General features: G+C 33.9%; 1 protein-coding gene across 5 annotated transcripts in view; it reads left to right on the forward strand.

Annotated features, from left to right (window-relative positions):
* Window positions 1-20,853, forward strand: part of LOC128211948 (uncharacterized) — an 89,580-nt gene that overhangs the window by 17,579 nt on the left and 51,148 nt on the right. For 4 of the 5 annotated variants that reach the window (XM_052917108.1, XM_052917109.1, XM_052917107.1 and 1 more), the window contains 14 exons: window positions 5,214-5,279; window positions 5,542-5,616; window positions 8,452-8,514; window positions 9,304-9,381; window positions 11,192-11,260; window positions 13,340-13,411; window positions 13,753-13,830; window positions 14,329-14,400; window positions 14,718-14,789; window positions 15,431-15,583; window positions 16,502-16,579; window positions 17,983-18,117; window positions 19,386-19,535; window positions 20,531-20,680. In XM_052917108.1, the coding sequence (XP_052773068.1) occupies window positions 5,214-5,279; window positions 5,542-5,616; window positions 8,452-8,514; window positions 9,304-9,381; window positions 11,192-11,260; window positions 13,340-13,411; window positions 13,753-13,830; window positions 14,329-14,400; window positions 14,718-14,789; window positions 15,431-15,583; window positions 16,502-16,579; window positions 17,983-18,117; window positions 19,386-19,535; window positions 20,531-20,680 (1,311 nt within the window). Of the gene's footprint in view, window positions 1-5,213; window positions 5,280-5,541; window positions 5,617-8,451; window positions 8,515-9,303; window positions 9,382-11,191; window positions 11,261-13,339; window positions 13,412-13,752; window positions 13,831-14,328; window positions 14,401-14,717; window positions 14,790-15,430; window positions 15,584-16,501; window positions 16,580-17,982; window positions 18,118-18,147; window positions 18,196-19,385; window positions 19,536-20,530; window positions 20,681-20,853 lie in introns of those variants that run through there. The other variant, XM_052917110.1, reaches the window with a different exon arrangement.

Below are 20,853 nucleotides of genomic sequence, written 5' to 3' on the forward strand. Positions count from 1 at the left end.
GCCCTATTGTTTTCTAAGCATTGTGCACAACATTAAAAGCGCATCAAAATATGTATGTATGTATGTATGTTGCTTATTCTAAAATTAATGCAATTTATCTACAGGAAACTATATTGAATTGCATTTGGGCGCTCAGTAACCATAAAATTATACATATTGCAGCCTAGGCAGGTCATTTGAGGCTCATTCAGAGTTGGACCAGTGATAACAGGGTTCATGATGGGTGAATTTATCATTGTGTACCCATGTGAAAGCCATTAGAAGGGATGATGCATTCCTTTGCCTCTCTTGTGGTGATAAGTAACTAAAAAGTGACTGTATGGCAAATATGTAAATATTTAATTACTTTTTATAAAAATAAAATAAATTAAACAGTTTTAACAAGTTATACAAATTAAAATAAAACAAAATTGTGCACAAACTTTTGTTGCGAAGTATAGTTAAAGGTCAAATACAACATGCGACAGCCGCCATTTTGGATTCAAAATGTAAACAACAGACGATTGAAATAGATTTTTTTTTTTTTGTTTTTTGAAAGATGAATGATTGCTTTAAATGGTACACATAAACATTTATTTTTCATTATCACTTATTTATGATTAAAATGTAAATAATCCTTAGGCGGTCGAAAACCCGTTGTTCCGGGATAATGCTTTTAAACGAGAGCATATCGTGTAAAGGGATAAATAACATTATTAATTAGACCCATAGATGATACACCACTACAAACCTGATGTGATGTTTTGAATTTGACAATGTAATACAAATTCGCGAGCACGAGCAACATCATTGTCTAGATTCCTGGACCTGAACTTCGTTCTCAGACGTTAATCACGGTGATTGACCAGTTAAATGCTGAAAGTTAGTCATTATTTGCACATATCTATGCTTACAAGTGTTCATATTGATACATTGTTAAATGTTATATGTAAACACCTAAGTATAGCATGTGTAAACTATCATCTATGTTAATCATGTTGCACAGTAAATGTTACTGTAAGCCAGGTAAGTTTTAACTTGACTTGTATTTAATTGTGTAAGGCTCAGTCGGGTTTTTTCGTTATTTTTACCAGGGAAACCCTAGCTACAATAATGAGCGATAAGGGATTTTTTTTATTATTATTTTGACATTTCTTATGTATCCCTGTATCACGAGTCTGCCATATTAAAAAAAATCGTCAAAAGACTCGTTGACATCCATTTATGTGGACTAAGGGAAACCCCTGTGGTATAAACTGTTTTTACTGCATTGCAGCTGCAATATTTTGGAACTTAGAAGGGTGAGGTTCATTTAATAAATAATAAGATTTTTTTTATATTATCTTTTATTAGGAGAAGGATGTATCATCAAACAGGTTTTAAGATAATATGAAAAACCCAGGAGGCTGGGACCCTCTGCATTGGAGTAAAAAATTATTCTATATTTCAGAGAATGTCCAAAAATATTTTGATTTAAGAGTAAAGACTGAATCAGGTGAATAATATGAATATTTTGTGGGATATTTCATTTAAGTTATGCTTAGAAATGTGAATTAGGGTGTTATTGTTTATGATTATCATTCTAAATATTAATAATTACATTGGACATAATTGGTTTCGTCTTTGCCAACCCGACATCAGGTTTTGATATTTGGGAAGTGTTTCGGCTGATAAAATGGAAGATTTTAAAATCTACTTCATCATCATATTTCACTTTAATTCAGTAATCACATCATTCGAGCAGAGTATTCTCGCGATATTGATAAAATACTGAGCGCACATAGCAGTCGGAAAAGCTTTTTACAAAAATAAAACAACCTTCTTTTGTTACAAAAAACAACAACCTTCTTTTGTACACATCTGATAAACTGGTTAAAAGCAGTCAACAGTTGGGTGTTTAGATGCTTTCACCACCTAAACTTTTTGTACTTAATTAATTGAGGCATTATATTTCACTGGAAGTGAAATTTCTATCATATTTCGATTTTTTTATAGTTTATACATGTAATGGAACAATCTGTAAAGAAAACATAGATTCTCTTTCAGCAAAAATAGAGGGAGGATGAAGTGACTTAATTATTCTCAAACGTCTGTATCTAACTCGGTGATTTGATTAATTATACTTCAAATATACAGGAAAAATAAATGAGATCATCGTATTCTGGAAGCAGTTTATTAAATAAAATAGATACCCGATATATGTAGCCTTGTAGTATTCAAAACTATATTTTGTCCATTGGGATGGCAGTACTTTTCAAATCTGGTATACATTTATTAAGGTAAATCAGCATTCAGTAGTTATTGATTTAATGAAGTGAATCAGTAGGTTTGAACAGAAGCTGGGTCAGTTGACAAAATATCATCTCAAACACTAAGCTGCTAAATGGTGTGTCTGTCACATTAAGACATATTATTTTGGTAAATTCAAACTAATAAACTTTAACCATAACATAAACATAACATAAAGAGACACATTTAATACAATTAACAAATAAAATAGTTAATGATTGGTGACAAACTGTATTCATGTGCAGTATATATAGCTAATGAAGTGAATGTCACTGATCTGTATAAATGATCAAATTCATCATAGCTGATCATGTTTAATGTGAACTTCAAATATTTTGACTCCTGTTTTCTTTTTTCTTAACATATTGGTTTACATAATGGTTGCTGTTATGAGGCAGCCAGAGTCCCAGTTGTTCTGCACTTCCATAGTGTACCTTAAAAATGAATTGAAAGAATAGTTGAATAAATAAATTCTTGATAAATGCTTAGCTACAACAGTATATTTCCAGACTTGAAATGTAATATCATTCAAATTTTTACAAAAAAAGCTTTTTTATCTTTACACAAATATTGCAAACACATGGAATCCAAAGATGCTTTAATCAGTAACTTCAAGTAGTATTATATCTACCTATTTTCTATTCCTTAAATAAAATTTAAAAAAAAAGTTTGATGAAAATTTTAATTGAATATGCATTCACCTGTTCTGTTTGTGTCTAATGATTACCATATGGATATGGTAAATACAGGAACACATTCTTCTCAGACTTTTAGACAGCTGGACTTCCTGAATTGTTCAACTAAAAGCAATAAGTTGTCAAAAAACACACATATTCATTTCACTTCATGTCAATGTAACATTAGTTAGTAACTTATTCTGCACACAAGAACATGTACATAAAAATGTATTCTTTAAATAAGCAGTGAAATTATAATTACTTGTTTTAATATTAGTGTAGGTCTATTTTTTAAGAATGTATTAATGTGGACAAGTCCACCAGTAACATTCATCAATGGGACAAGATTAAATACACTTGGAGAGTACTGTATTGCATTTATTAAAGTACAAATACAATGAACAGTTACACACAGGTTAAGCAGCACTTACCATCCATGATACCTGATACAGTAACTGCTAAGATATACGTCTGTTCTGTCTGGTTCTGTATGTTGTAACCCACAGTTTTTCTCTAGCCAGCCAATCAGGGCACTGCTTGCAGCGCCCTTTCATTCTGTGATCACGTTGTAGTCATGTGATCACAACAACTGTTAAAATAATCTAAACATTATAAAAATATTCAAATGTTAACTCAACCAGGGAAGATATATAGCTCAGATCATATTTGTTTCAAACTCTATGAAATGACAGTGTACAAGCTTCAATATAAGGATTTTTTTAAATTAATCTACAACTGCTAGTACATACTAATAAATTCTGCTTGTATCCTGGATGGGGGTCATCTGGTTTCAAATCCTTTATGATATCTTTATTGTAGGATATCCGGTTGGGGAAGAGAACTCAAAGATTCGTATTTAAACTGTAAAAAAAATAAAAATTACATGGTTATTAATAAAATTCAGCTCATTTATTCAATAGTATTCATCTATGACTGTCATAAATTATTATCATTTACATTATTATTACAATATATTGGCGAAATAAACACTTGGTCTCCGCCAGGGCCTGGTTCACACATCAACTATGATGATCTACAATAATTTAAAATATTAAAGTAACCTGCAAGGGTAAGTATGCCGGGGTGAGGCTCGAACCCACGACCGCCGGAACGCTAGCACGACGCTCTACACAACTGAGCTAACCGGGCGGCTGGTTCTTGCCCACACAATTTACGATTTTGTATTTACGTTTCATTATCCGGTGTTTTTATCAAACTGTTCATTCCAATAATTCTTTCCAAGCAGGCCTTACAGAGTATCTAATGCTGCAGCAGAGTCATAACATTTGTACATACGAAATGAATAAATAATGTAATATTTTTGGTGAAAATGAAATTGTTAGTCAACTGGACAAACAGCAAGTTCATAACTTTTCATGGACATCAGAATAACCCGTTTAAATTATGGTATTAAAATATTCATATTTAATATTTTACTCACGCTTATGTATCCGCATCGTTTATAATAGGTCAATAGTTCGTAATATTATGATCATTTTGGAATTGTTTTACTAACAAACAAGTTCAATTTTCTAAGACGCCATTTTGTTTTTTGGTAGTGTTAATTACGGGAATACTTCAGTAATCAATGACACGTAAAAAAACAGTTAAAAGAAAATACAGGATGGAAAGGAATATTTATTATAATATTAATCCAGAAGAAATCGGTTTACATCTGCAAGTGACGGATGCCGGTGTTTACCTCGTAAATAAACGGCTATTGCAGCATCTTAAAATGGTGTCCTTTTAATGGCATTTGGTATACAGAGAGAAAAGTAGTTTCGGAAGAAACCCTGAAAGTTTCATCAAAACGACACCATTCTGAGCATACGAATTTGCTATTTTTTTGTAAAATTGCCATATACTCACAGCTTAATTCGGCCATGACGTTTGGAGAAAACGTCAGCTTCGCGTCTGCCTTCGACGTAACGAGCAATTCCATTGGCTAGTGGAGAGGTCAATCTGAGGTGACCCCTTACGCGAAGTCCTCAGATCCACATAGCGTAACGTCGTGAAGCGTGTATTGGGGATCTGATTTTAATGAGATTGCGAATGGGTCTACTATGCGTAATGATAATTGAGTAAATCGCCGGCGACCTCGTTACGATTTCGTATATTCTGAAGTATAACTCGAAGCTTGCCGGAGATGGCCGAGTTGTTACGATTGTGTTCACATCTATTGTAAACCACGAAATGACAATATGCAAGGTTTAACCTCGCAGCATTGTAAACATCTTGAGTAAAAATAAGGTTTTTTTTTATTTGCAGGACCCTGGCAAATCTGCCAATATCCAGTATCGCAGCTGGAACGTTCTCGAATACGACTACCTCAATGTAAGAATTTACGCATATAGCTTAGCAAATTGCTTGGTGTCTATATGTTAGATACGACAGATCTCAAATAAACAGCATAATATATAAACAAAACAATAGGGATTATAAGCTGCATTGAGCAGATTTTTTTAACAAAATATTTATTACATACTGTACAAGAAATAGTATTGGTGATTTTGCTTTTCATTTAGATGTTAGCCAATAGTGTCTGTGTGCGTATGTAAATGTGTTCTTATTAAAAGTTTCGCTTGTTATTTTTCAGACTCATATACAACTGCGGTAGCTTTGAACTGTTTGAGGATGGGACGTTTGAAAACCTTACCAGTTTAAATACATTGTAGGTGTTCCATTCTTACAAATAATTATCAGTCGCCTATAAAGTTTAATTGTTTGAAATCTGATTACATTGATTTAAAATGGAGAAATAACAGATAAACATAGATATTTCGTGCATATAAGCTGTAAAAATAATATTCGGCGCGTACTTTCATCAATGTTTTCTTCAAGGATTCATTTAGTATTAAAATACAATTTTAAATACATTTGAAAGTAGGAAGGTAAAACATAACATAACTGATATCAAAATGAAATAAAATAAACAACAAAAAAGTGAATCCAGATTTAAAGGGTCCGTATTACAATACATCTAGATTTGTAGTCCAGGGTCCGTATTACAGAATCATCAAGATTTGTAGTCCGGGGGCCGTATTGTAGAAACATCTGGATTCGTTGTCCAGGGGCCTGTATTATAGAATCATCTAGATTTGTAGTCCAGGGGCCGTATTACAGAATTATCAAGATTTGTAGTCCAGGGGCCGTATTATAGAAACATCTGGATTCGTAGTCCAGGGGCCGTATTATAGAATCATCTAGATTTGTAGTCTAGGGGCCGTATTATAGAAACATCTGGATTCGTAGTCAAGGGTCCGTATTACAGAAACATCTAGATTCGTAGTCCAGGGGCCGTATTATAGAATCATCTAGATTTGTAGTCCAGGGGCCGTATTACAGAAACATCTAGATTTGTAGTCCAGGGGCCGTATTACAGAATTATCTAGATTTGTAGTCCAGGGACCGTATTACAGAATTATCTAGATTTGTAGTCCAGGGGCCGTATTACAGAATCATCTAGATTTGTAGTCCAGGGTCCGTATTACAGAATTATCTAGATTTGTAGTCCAGGGTCCGTATTACAGAATTATCTAGATTTGTAGTCCAGGGGCCGTATTACAGAATTATCTAGATTTGTAGTCCAGGGGCCGTATTACAGAATTATCTAGATTTGTAGTCCAGGGGCCGTATTATAGAATCATCTAGATTTGTAGTCCAGGGGCCGTATTACAGAAACATCTAGATTTGTAGTCCAGGGGCCGTATTACAGAAACATCTAGATTCGTAGTCCAGGGTCCGTATTACAGAATCATCTAGATTCGTAGTCCAGGGTCCGTATTACAGAATTATCTAGATTTGTAGTCCAGGGTCCGTATTACAGAATTATCTAGATTTGTAGTCCAGGGTCCGTATTACAGAATTATCTAGATTTGTAGTCCAGGGGCCGTATTACAGAAACATCTAGATTTGTAGTCCAGGGGCCGTATTACAGAATCATCTAGATTCGTCGTCCAGGGCCTGTATTACAGAATCATCTAGTAAGATGTGTAGTCAAGGGGCCGTATTACAGAATCATCTGGATTTGTGGTCCAGTGGCTATATTACAGAATCATCTAGATGTGTGGTCAAGGGGCCGTATTACAAAATTATCTAGATTTGTAGTCCAGGGGCCGTATTACAGAATTATCTAGATTTGTAGTCCAGGGGCCGTATTACAAAACCATCTAGATTCGTCGTCCGGGGCCTGTATTACAGAATCATATAGATTTGTAGTCAAGGGGCCGTATTACAAAATCATCCAGATTTGTAGTCAAGGGGCCGTATTACAGAATCATCTAGATTTGTAGTCCAGCGGTTGTTTTACAGAATCATCTGGATTTTAGTCCAGGGGCTGTATTACAGAAACATCTAATTTCGTCGTCCAGGGCCTGTATTACAGAATCATATAGATTGTTAGTCAAGGGGCCGTATTACAGAATCGTCTAGATTTGTGGTCCAAGGGCTGTATATCATAATCACTTAGATTTGTAGTCCAGGGGCCTCATTACAGAAGCATCTAGTTTTGTAATCCAGGAGCCGTATTACAGAAACATTAAGATTTTAGTCAAGGGGCCGTATTACAGAGCCATCAAGATTTGTAGTCAAGGGGACGTTTTATCGAAATATCTAAATGTGTAGTCCGGTGGCCGTATAACAGAAGCACCAAGATTTGTAGTCAAGGGGCCGTATTACAGAAACATCCAGATTTGTGGTCCATTGACCGTATTACAGAAGCACACATAAGTGTAGTCAAAGGGCCATATAACAGAAACATCTAGATTTGTAGTTAAGGGCACGTTTTATCGAAATAACTAAATGTTTACCAGAAGCATCAAGATTTGTAGTGTTCACTGTTATATTCCAGGTAGAAAGTGTTTCTCATGATGTATTTTACACAAGTCAAATAGGGAGGTTTTAGATTTCTTTAAAAGACAAAAAAAAACATTGTTAACAACAGCTTAAATTTTTATATAAAGAGTGATAAAAATACACTTAGAACTAAAAAATCCAATATATATATATATATATATATATATAATGAAAGATGCTTCTGAAATTAGGCCCCTGTGTCGTTTGTCTCCCAGTCACAAAATAACACAGAGCGTGACGGGTAATATACGACATATAAACAAAGTTCATAATAACCTAAAGGCTCCTTTAACGGCAAAACACGAATATAGTTAACACTTATTTATTTCTACACAGGTTGGCTTTTATAATATGATTAGCCAAATAACGAGTATATATAGTGTACACATGTATTTTTATGATATGATAAGCAAAATAACGGGTAAAGGTAATACACAAGTATTTTTATGACCTGATTAGCCAAATAACAAGTTGAGGTAATACAGGTATTTTGTGATTAGCAAGTAGCGAGTAAGGTTATACAGAGGTTAGATTTAATGATGAAGTATGATTACGATCTTAAACTTTTCCATAAAATTTGGCCTGTTTTTATTTTTTGAAAGTTTGTTAAAATGTATATTCAAATTCATAAAATCTTAGAACTGTATTTCAGGATTGTACAAGGAACAAGTCTAAACCACCTACCCGATCTGTCACAAACAGCAGTTAACACTGTGTAAGTATCATGAGATACGTGCTTGTTAACACAGTTAGTTGTCTTATTTACCTTATGTTATACACACAAATCTCACCCTCACCCTCCTCTTTCATCAGCCCACCAGCCTACATCACTTATTCTTCTTTCCAGCTTCAGTTCAGTTCAGCTCTATTCCTAACCTCCGCCATCAACCCTTATTAAATGTATCTCTCAATTTTACCACCTTCCTAATTCTGCTATTCACCCCCCTTCTAATTTATTTCTTCCATCCACGTTCGTCCTCTTCATCGGCCATAACCGGGCTGCCTACACGTCCTTTTTCGCTTTCTTTTTTTTGCTTCTTTTCGAGTTTTTTTGTCCACAACCCCAATAATTCTGCTCGTCAAATTTCTTATGGTACACCTGCTGCTCATTATTTTCGTTAACGTCCCCTTCTGTTTTTTTCTGTTTTTTTCGTCCTACTCTAAATTTTGTTTAATGCCACCCTCCACCGTCGTCCTTATTGTTTTTTTCCTATTTTCACTACGGTTTCTTATCTGTCAACATTCTCGAAGTTTCGTGTGAACTCAGTAGATAAATTTGTCATCATAGCATCGGACAGATTTCATTTTTCAAAATAAAGAGAATATTGATTCATATACATCTAATGGAGACACTAAAAATACCACGGTCAGACTTCAATATATCAGATGAGCGGTCCAAGTCCATATTCTTGTTTAAAATGAAGTCCATTCAAGGCTATTAAATAAATAATGTTTTGGTTCAACCATATTTGTTGTATCTAAAACCAATGTAACACCTTTGCAGGAATTTAGCTGGAAACAAGATCGTGATCACCACAGAGAACCATCGGGGCTGGACGTTCCCCACCTCCATACAGAGGCTGTGAGTTGACCCAAAACTACTCTTAATTAACCGAGTTCAGGGGACCATTTCAAGAAAGTCGATTTTAAAATTTTGTCGAAAATCGAAATTACCTTATTGCCATAGTTTAATTATTTGGTAAATATTTGAATGAATTGAACTTGGTGTTAGAAAAAACACAAAGTAAAGGAAATAAAATTATCCAAGTGTTGCTATTTGTGACGCTTAATATACAGATTTAAGAGTATTTAAGTAACGATTAAATAGTCATTTAACAACAGATTCTTGTTATAGTTTATTCGTATACAGACTAAAGTAAACTTTCCTGCCCGTCTATCACTATTAAGATCCCTTTATGTTTTCTTTTTTATTCCAAACGTTAAGAAAATTCATGGAACATAAAATCATTTATTTAGCTAGCTAGGAATATTCATTTATTGGTTTAATAATGTGCACTGCACCTATATAGATGTGCCACAGACGGGCTACCTAAAGTGTTAGTGCACTCAAATACAAAGTAAAATGGTTTGAGACAAAATTGTCTAGAAAAAAAACACACTGCTGAAATAGGTGGTAAAATGTCCAGAACCTCTGGTACACCCTTGCTCGGACTCAAAATTACTTGCACTGCAATGGTTATAGAAAATAACAGAAAAAATTAATATGCATGAGACAGATTAAAATGATGTGGGTAACTAACAATTATTGAATAGAGCCGAAGGAAATCTGACATTTTTAAATATCACCCAACTTCGTTTAACTCTATTTCGTTATTCCGCCTCTTGGAAAACTTGCGTTTGCAACAATTCACTTACAAAATTGAAAAATACAGGATATTTATGGTTTCATAGTTGAAGGGTATTAATGATAAAGTTCTGAAGATAATTTGTCAACAATTGCATTGATCTGATTCACAGATGCCATCGACGATATTGTTTTGAGTGTTTAGTTTTATACCTTATGAGGTATTTTAGGATATATTAAGTGGTTTACCTTAATTTGCTGTTTAACTCTGCTCTGCTGAATTAAGAAAAACTGTTTTAGATAGAGTAAATTACCTTACGAGAATATTTTACTTTCAGTATCATAACAAAACAAAACAAAACATTTAGGTGTAAAAGGTCGAGATTAAGAATCGCCAAACAATTAAAGATGCACTCTTACTCTCAAATGAGAATTACCACAGTTAAAAATATCGTTTTGATATTCAATAAAAGATAAATAAATGTCGAATCCAATAGTTCTTATGAAGGAAACCGACTTCAATTTGTAAGAAATTATCATAAAACACGTTATACCTACCTTGTGAGACTATAGTAGACTATAGTAAATCTTTTAGCATTCACCAATCATTTAATATTTTTTGGCTTTCTGCTATTAAAAACACGGTCACAACCTTGTTATCAGTAATTAATATTTTCCATAAATGCATTATTTAGTAAGTATTTAAAGGTTTATCTGTCAGAATTGATTTTTGTTATAAATGTGTATGTATTGATTTTGAATAAGAGTGTCACTTTAAGTTTTTAATGGCTGCATGCAATTAAAGTAAGAACGTATAAAGTGATTCCTTATAATTTTGTTCAAATATATTCGGAGTTGAAAAATGCAGAATATGCAGGTTATGCGCGCAGTGATTCAGATTATGTAAAATATCTAATCGTTCTTTAAATAGTTCTGAGGAGAGGGCAGCATTATTTCTTGAATCGAGCGCAAAAAAAACTTTTATGGTGCCATCCGAAACGTTTTGAAACCGTGTCAAGTGTATTCGTAATGTTCCCTGTTCTGTTTCGAATTCTTTGTTAAAGTCTTTGAAGTAATCTGATTGCAGAACTCTGGCCCAGAACAGGATCCACTGGTTACCGAAAAACATCGTATCCGGGCCACAACTGACACTGGCGTGAGTTTGGAATTATTGTTTATGTTTGTACATGCACCTGTGTTAAAGCTGAACTGTCACAGATTGAACGATTTGACAACTTTTTTTTATTTTTGTCATGGAACGAGCCAATTTTTGCGAAAATCCATGGAAACTAGTTATATAAGAATGCTGATTTTTATATAAAAGTTCAAAAATTGATGTTTTATGCATTTTTTTTAAACCGTTAGTAACGGTTTAAGCCATGAAACATTAATTTTCGAACGGAAATATGAAAATCTAAGATCTGAAGTTTTGTCAGCAATCTTATATCATTGGTTTGAAGATATTTACGCAAAAATTTGCTCTTTCCAAGACAAAAAATAAAAAAAAGTTGTTAAAATGGTCAATCTGTGAGAGTGCATCTTTAACTTAATTGATTATAATTGCTACCGATTGATTTAATTTAAGTTTTATGTAACTCAAATTTTTAACAATGGAAGTATTAGTTACTGCACTCAATGACTGAGTTATAAGTAAAAAAATAACTAAAGTCAATAATTTATTTGGAAAAAAAGTCGCCCGGCCAAAAATACATTTCAAAATATCATAAAACATACAAACAGTCATGATGTTTATAGCGGTGTTAATTAAATATATAAATGCATTGAAAAATAGTGTATTATTAAAAAAATGTCTTTTTTCTTTGATAAGATGAAATATATGTACAGCGAGTTTTATAAAATTTTAATGTACTACAATAGTTGTTTGTGGATAATAGTTCATAAAAAATATTCAAATCATCATCAGATTAATATTAGTTTAACAAAATAAAAAATATTGATTCTTAATTATTATGTTTTACAATAAAAAGTTAAAATAATCATGCATAAGAAAATGTATATTTTAAAAAATCTCAAGGACAACTATTATGTAGTCAAGCTTATCGTTAAAAAATAGCCTGCGTATATTGAGAACGTTGTGATTTATCCACAAGATAATGCCTCTACTTACTTGTAACCGTTCTAACATTGTAAGCCATGCGTAAATAAATAAAAGAGCTGAAAGCGGTGAACTGTTACATGCGCGACAAGGCTGAATTACTTTTTTTTACAATTCTCTTCACCGGCAATAATAATTCAATAAAAATCAACGTTTTGAGTGGCCGATAAGTGCCTGTCAATACCAAAATAATAGGTAATGTGAATTTTAATACAATTATCTTGTCATAACAGTAACTGATACACCTTTATGTACTTGGATATCATTTTCGTACACGAAAGCGAGGATTTAATGCGGATTTGTCATAATCAAACCTCTGATGAATGAGTATGCAAGATATATGAAAATTTATCTCTTTAAAGCTGCATTTTAACAGATTGAACGTTTTGACAACTTTTTTTTATTTTTTTTGTCTTGGAACGAGCCAATTTTTGTGAAAATCTATGAAAACCAGTTATATAAGACTGCTGACAAAAAATCAGATCTCTGATTTAGTACCAAAAAAATGATGTTTTATGCATTTTTCTTCAACCGTTAGTAACGGTTTAAGCCATAAAACATTGATTTTCGAACGGAATTATGGAAATCTACGATCTGATCTTTTGTCAGCAATCTTTTATCATTGTCTTGCAGATATTTACGCAAAAACAAATGCCCTTTCCAAGACAAAATGAATGTACAAACGGTAAATCTCTGAGTGTGCAGCTTTAAAATTTCAGGTCAAAAAGCATATATGACGATACCTGATTTCCATTTGCGTAGGCCTGCGGCGAACATTTAAATACACATATGATATGGTTCATACCACTTGAATCACAGTGTGTGCAGGAATAAATGCCTTCTATATTCCTTTGAAATCAAACCATTCCAGAACATTACACAAATTAACCTAGTATGTACACCATCTCTTATTAGACATTTTAGTCAAAGGGAAGTTATGATGTATAATATAATTTATATGAAATTCATGCTTACATTCGCATAATACAATTTCTCATGTTTTCCTTCATTTTACTAAATTTTGGTCCAGTGTCTTGTTATAACCAATAAAATTGACTGGGCTTAACTTGAATTTGAATTGCATATTTACATTATTGCTAAACATTATTATACTTTCAGGAGTTTTTCTCACAACTGGCTGCCCCAAATTCACCCAAACATATTTGGAGACACTTCCGCTTTGAGATATCTGTGAGTATCTATGCCAATCAGTATTGATATGATATATATTTTAAACCGCATGGTGCGATTTCGGGCTTCCTGACATAATAATTATAAACTAATGTATTAATGAACATGCCAAAAATAAAGAATTTGTCCATACGTGTCTGATTTTTCCTTAAACTGATTGTCATTGGCGCACCCGATTTCAGTTGAAAATCATCAGTTGAAAATTATGTCGAAGCCACAAAGGAGTAAATAGTTTGTTTGATTTTCAGCAGTTTTAATAAACATTTACATGTTTGCACTTCAATGAATTTAGAAAATATTTGAACAAATATATTTAAACCAGTTCATTTTTCAATTCTCAGCGGGATGGACGGTAATAGAATTACCCGTATCTCAAAGAACAGCCTCGACCCGCTGGCAACAAATCAATTTTTACACCTGTAAGTACATTTGCTGTATTTATGCACTGAGTTGCCATGGGCTACCCTTTAATTCCACTTATCTGTGATTAAACATATAACGTTATTGACATGGTAATTTAATTAATAAATCGCATTATAGAATATTTTGATTTACTGAACTTATGAAGTTGATGTATTTGCGTATTTGATATTTATGTTATTTTTGGTTGTTTAGTTTTGTAATCTGTATGCATGGAACCACCTGAAAACACTATATTGTATATCAGTTTTTCCACATGGGTTAAGGCCTTCTGGATATTCTGTAAATGAATTTTGAAATCTTGCATCTATAATGGATATTTACGGGTTGTATGTATACCTTGTGTTTAAATGGATATATCATACACCCAGCTTTTGGATTCATAATTCATAGACAGACTGACCCATAGGTGTATTAAAAACGCATTCACTTTAATGTAATAAAACACCACTATAATCATACTTAATATTTTGCCGTATTGTTTTCTTTGCTTGCAGGAATTTAAGCAACAACGCGCTTTCGTTCATTCAGCCAAACACATTCAGCAACCTTCCAGCTATTAAAATCATGTTAGTAAAATATAAAAACTATTTTACTCTAACGATAAAAATGTCCATATGAAACTATCTCTTAAATTTGTGTCCTTACTTTACATGATTTTGCTTTTTTAACATTTCGAAACATAAAAAAATTAACACCCAGCATATTTATGTGTGCTTATTTGGTTTAAGGAATATGTGTATAATTAATTCCTTTCAACCTAGCATTTTTACTTCATTAAAAAGTACTAAAAGATGAACGCAGAGAAAGTGCTGCATAGATTAAAAATGTCATTATTTAAAGAAAAACTTAAGGAATACGATTCAATGTTTTCTTAATTTTTCAGAGAGATGCATCAGAACTCTATGGCAACAATAACATGGAACGTGTTTTCAGACATGCCAAACCTTATTCATCTGTAAGCAGGTTTTAGTTGTAACCACCTCTAAAGTACTGCTTTTATCCATTGTTTTGATACACTGCAATGGATAGTGTTATTATCGAACATTTAAAACTAAAAATATAACAATATAATTATATATGCAAACAACTCTGTATGCGCTTAGACTATCAGTATCTTCCATGGCCGTTCGTGTAAGATATGTTAATCCCAACTAGAGCGTAGCGTTTTTGCGGTGTTTGCGCAAAACATGATGCGAGAGGGCTGGTATGAACCTTTCTTACACAATCGGTCATGGCAGATGCTTTACCTCCCACCTCAGTTAAACAACTATGTATTTATTCTACCGGAACTCTTTTGTGAATAGTGGAAAAAGGATACGGGTACATTTTTATTTTAACCCGTAGGCAAGATACGGATTTTCAGTATGGAAAACTATTCGGATCTGCTTATATGGGGGAGGAGAAAAGACCCTCCGAGACCCGAACTTTTGGTGAATGCGTGATCTAATACACGGCCTTCTCGAGTATGCGTGCTCTATGGCATTTATTTACTAGTCATTAATGTTTATAGTTGTTTTCTCAAACATAAGTTGAAATACCTTTTAGTAAGTACATACTAAGACATTTTCCCTGTTTCATTGTGTATGTCAACTGCAGGGACCTTCACGCCAACGACTTTGTGTCCCTGGGGAGCAAGTCGTTCGTAAACCTACCTTCCCTGAAGGAGCTCCGCCTCCACTCCCAGAAGACAGGCCTCGCCACTATCGCCTACGACGCCTTCCAAAACATCAACGACAATCTTCAAGAATTGTATGTGAATATTTTTGCGTACATGGCAGTTAGCGATCCAATGTTTATGTCTTATAATGCAGTTATAGTGCATCGATCGTGCTTCATATTTATTGCGTATACATATAATGAAAGTCCTTGACTGTATTGGAATCACTGACTATGTTACAGTCATAGTGCATAAGTTGTGCTTTATAGAGCGGTTACAAAATAACCGTGATGCCCTAGTGAATGTGTGCAATATTAACACTACCATATGTTTCTGAATCCAACGCGTGGGTACATTCGAAATTCGAAAGCCGATAACGAGGCTAGCCGGTCCAAAAACACATGATAAATGTTTCTTCTTGCCTATCTTAAATTCATCTTCGTACTAAAATTCATTTTCGTAACACATTTTGTCAAATGTATCACGCAGCGGCTACGACGTTAATTTCTGACGTCTAAAAGCTTTATTTAATTTTGTTCAGATTCAGGTCTAACAACATTGCCGTATAAAATACCATGCATTATTTGTAATATATGTGCAAACAACATAATCTATCGCACGGAATTAATATGTCCATGTTCATTTTAATTTTCATAACGAATACAATGTTAAAGAATTGGCGCCGCGTTACGCGTGACTCAACTAGCATAGGGGTTTTAGATGGGAGTTTCCAGCCCGACCAAATTCACCGGAAGTGCCTGTCTAATGAATACATGTATATTGATGCTGTTGTATAAAATTTCAACTTTTTAACCAACTTCAATCATCTTTCTGTCGAAATCGTAGTTTAAGGACCAAAAAGCTTGTTTAGTTACTAGTTAATTTATATTCCTATTGTACAGTTTAGTGGCAACGACGTCATGTTCGAAATATCGTTACGCGCTCTACAGATGGGTGCGTTGTTCATATACTCGTATAATAACGACTGAGCTTGCTTTATTTGTTAACAGGTTTGTGAGCAGTAACGCTCTGACAACGTACCCCCATCAGGTGCTTGAAGAGGATCACTACCCCAACTTGGTAAAAATGTGAGTATAATGGAAGCCTTCAATAGACGGATTTGATTATGTTCTGAGACCACTGAGCTGTCCTATGTTCAAAAAATGATTGTGATAAACAGACCTGTACAGAATATGGAGAAAGAATGGCCAATTGTTGTAGCCTATTAATAGCGGAAGGTTTCATGAAATAACGGACATCAAAAAGTATAACAAATAATCGTACAAGTAATTGAAATTTGGAAAGGACAGATTAATTTACAATCTCATTCATAAATCGGATCATTCCGGATCATTCTAAGGTAATAAATTAAAGGAAAACACTAGTATTTTTAAACAACGGAAGTAGGTATTCCTTGGTCACTTTAGTGAAACTATCAATGAGCTGTTCTCAACAGATTCTGAAACTAATGGAATTGTGTTGAAGATGGTACTTTGAAAGGACCCGAACATGCAAGCTACAACAAATCTTAAGTTCATTCGAAGGCACTATCAGTTTTATAACCTCGTAGTCATTTTATTCTTTCAATTCAGTTGTCGTATTCAATAAGCATTTTCGAATCAAGTTTCAGACAAACTGAAATATTGCTAGTCTTGGTTGACTAGTAGATTGATTGTCCAATTAACCACCATTGGGAAATCCTCGGCCATTTTCCATCGTAAACAACCTCGGATGAATGCCGGTACATCAGTAGAAGTAGTTCGTAAAAAATAAATAATAATTTTAATTAATTGTAGTTTTTTAACGTGTACTGTGTATAACTAATTCTATATAATTTGCCATTGCACTGTATTACTGCATAGATAATTATCATTTCCAAGAGTAATACCATTAACTTTTACTGCTTAACTGAAATTACCACTCGATCTACTTGCAGCGTAGTTAAATGTTATGATTTCTAACATTGTAAACCGTCCATATACATCCGATGTTGTTTTTGATATAAAATGACCGAGGAGTACTCAATAGACAAACATCCCGTTGTCCTCCTTAGATTTAGATCGATTTAAAATGCTTATTGAATACGGCCCCAAGAGAATGATATAAGATGGCATAGTTCATAACTTTACCCAAGGGACCTTTCAACCTTTCTCTGCAACTACATATTCATTCGTAATGCAACGGACATTTTCTATCGAAAACAACTTCAGATGTATGTGGAGGGTTCACAATGTTAGAAATCTTTATATTTAACTACGCTGTTAGTAATTTGAATTAAGCAGTTTTTTTATTATTTATGCAATTATAACTTCAGTGGCAATTTATTTAAACTTAGTAATAAAAAATATTCGTTAAAGCAATATAATTAACAAAGTTAATACTATTATCTTAAATTATACGAACTACTTATACTGATATACCGGCATACATCCGAGGTTGTTTTCGATGGAAAATTGGTTCCGAATGATGCATATTGACCCCTTACTCACAGGCACGCCGACAACAACCTGATCAGCAACCTGACGGAGTTTGGCACAGAGGCGTTCCCCACAAACCAGTACTTTCTCCACGCCCAGAGATTCGCGGCGTTCACACCATTCTCTGCAACACCAAATATCGTAATCATGTAAGCAAAGCTTAACCATTTATTCCATAGATTCGCGGCGTTAACACCATTCTCTGCAACACCAAATATCGTAATCATGTAAGCAAAGCTTAACCATTTATTTCATATGATAATAACAATAATACAATGAAAACTACAAGGACAAGCCTAGTAGTCTAACATTTCAGGTAAACCCTGTTTAGAGCACAATGAAAGGGCCCAAACGACAATGAACTAGAGACACAAACGTATAAACACCACAAACACAAATACAGACACCATAAACAGACGCATTCACGCATCAAAATTGCTGTACCGATAACTTATGGTAGTATTGTCTTTGAGCGGTCAGTGAAACACGAGTTTACTGGAACTCGTGTTCACTGGGGGTTTAAACTAGTTTTTAAGGTCATATCACACTTGTCCCATCATTTATCAATAATTTCACCATCAAACATATTAGCCTCAAGCCACGTTTGAGATGGATTAGTTTTCTATTGAAACTGGATACTTGTTCATATTTTGAAAACGTAAAAAAACGTGTTCGCAGAATGTTGCGACCATTCTCTCGTGTATGTGTATAACGTTTGTCACAATACCCTAACGTGTATTTACAGCAGTCATCTCTCAGTGATGATCAGTGTGTGTATACGTCATACATGCTACGTCGGGTGGCAACATTTTACTTAAAAAGAAGACTTAAAACAAATATTACTTTTGTTTTATTCGAGCATTTCAAATGAAACAAAGGGCAGTTATTCCACTTAAAGAGCCACGCCTTCGTTTTTTACCGGAGTTTGATAAGGTGGGTAGTTTCATCAAACACGTCAATTCTCAAACACTTCGACAAACCTGTTTCCAAAATAATGTTTTGACAGTGCTCCGTGAGACGGCCGTATTGTGAAAAGGTTTGTCGAAGTGTTTTCAGAAACCAAACATTCAATCAAACTCTGGTAAAAATATGTTGAAGAAATAGTGAAGTTAACTTTGTTTAAAGACTTCTTTCAAAGTAAAACTTTGCTTTTCGACGTAGCATTAATGACGCAATTTATTACGTGATATACATACACTGATGATAGTATTAACATGATTTATATGCCTGACCAAATCTAATGCAATGTAAGGAAATTGCAAAGTTCAATACATAATTGCATTTCAATGCTCAAACATTTACCATGCTTTTATTCGTGTGAAACATCACATTATAGAATACAACAATGTTATTTGGTATCACATGTTTTTACGATGAGTTCAGCAACTTTCGCCAATAATCATGTTTTCTATGCCAGGTACCTGCAAAACAACTTGATCACGACCATCAACACCACAGATCTGTGTGAGCTCCAGGCCCTGGAGGAGCTGTATCTCAGCGATAACAAGATCAGGGAGTCCCTCATGGATGTCGATTGCTTCGCCTGTCTTCCTGTACTAAACTCATTGTATGTAGCAAAAACCAACACCACACACATGTTTATCACATGTTAAAATAATGAATTAAAGCACCGAAGATAAATATTTATAAACAACTTTGAATCATTTCATAAATAAAGAGGATCAAACTTTTTCTAAATTTGATCAACAATGGTGTAAGGCAGATGTGTTTGGACTAAGTATTTGGCATTTATGATAGTAGAGCAAGCTATCACGCAACGGCCATCTTTCAAGTCAAGAAGAATGCTAGAAAGAAGATATTGGTTTTTTCAGTGTTTAATCGAAATATATTTCACCGATTAAGCAACAAAAGCTATATTTCACTAGTGGCAAAAACATAATTGCTATTGGTGTTCTCGAAGTGAAATATATTCTGATCTTACCCTAAAACAAACATGTTTTCTTTTTTTATTATATGCCTTTAAACGATTTATAATTATAATACATTTTAGTTTTTTCGGAAAAGCGCGCTGAATAGTATTCGAACACAGCGTCATTTCGAAAATTTCGTCAAAACATCTTTTTTTTCTCTGATAAATCTCTGTTAACTAGGAGAACACATTAAAATAAAAGTCCATCCACACATATCCAGATTGTCTTGTTAAAGCTGCAGTCTAACAGATTTATCGTTTTTACAACTTTTTTTTAATTTTTGTCTTGTAATAAGCAAATTTTTGCTTAAATATCTGCAAACTAGTGATAAAAAGCTAATGACAAAATATTAGATCGCAGATCATCATATTTCGGTTCGAAAACTAATATTTTATGGCTTAAAGTGTTACTAACGGTTTAAGTAAAATGCACAAAACATCATTTTTTAATTTTGTAATAGAAACATCTGTCACTATCTTTTTGTAAGCAGTCCTATATGAATGGTTCGTACATGTATTTTCGCATAAATTAGCTAGTTCCAAAACAAAAAATTAAAAAAGGGTCAAAACGTTCAATCTGTGAGAGTGCAGCTTTAAGTATTTTATGTAGTGTCTTAAGTATCTGTCTCCAGACAATTACCAGGGAACCTGATACAGTACGTCCCAGCCGCCCTCCAGTCGTCAGAAGTCGTTCCCGCCTTGATCACCCTCAACATAAGAAGGAATAAGATCACTTTCCTACAGACCGGCGCTTTCTCCAACGTCTCGACGCTCCTCACCCTGTAAGGCCAATTGATATACATATTCTATACTGAATAAGATATATATATATATTATACCTTCTTATCCAACATAAAGGCACTTTTGGGCCAAGCCCGCTTGCAGTGAGGTCAACTTAGATGCCACAATAAGGGTTGAGTCGCATGCAGTGAGGTCGACTAAGATGCCACAATAA

This window comes from Mya arenaria, chromosome 12, assembly GCF_026914265.1.
Source record: "Mya arenaria isolate MELC-2E11 chromosome 12, ASM2691426v1".
Classification (NCBI taxonomy): domain Eukaryota; kingdom Metazoa; phylum Mollusca; class Bivalvia; order Myida; family Myidae; genus Mya; species Mya arenaria.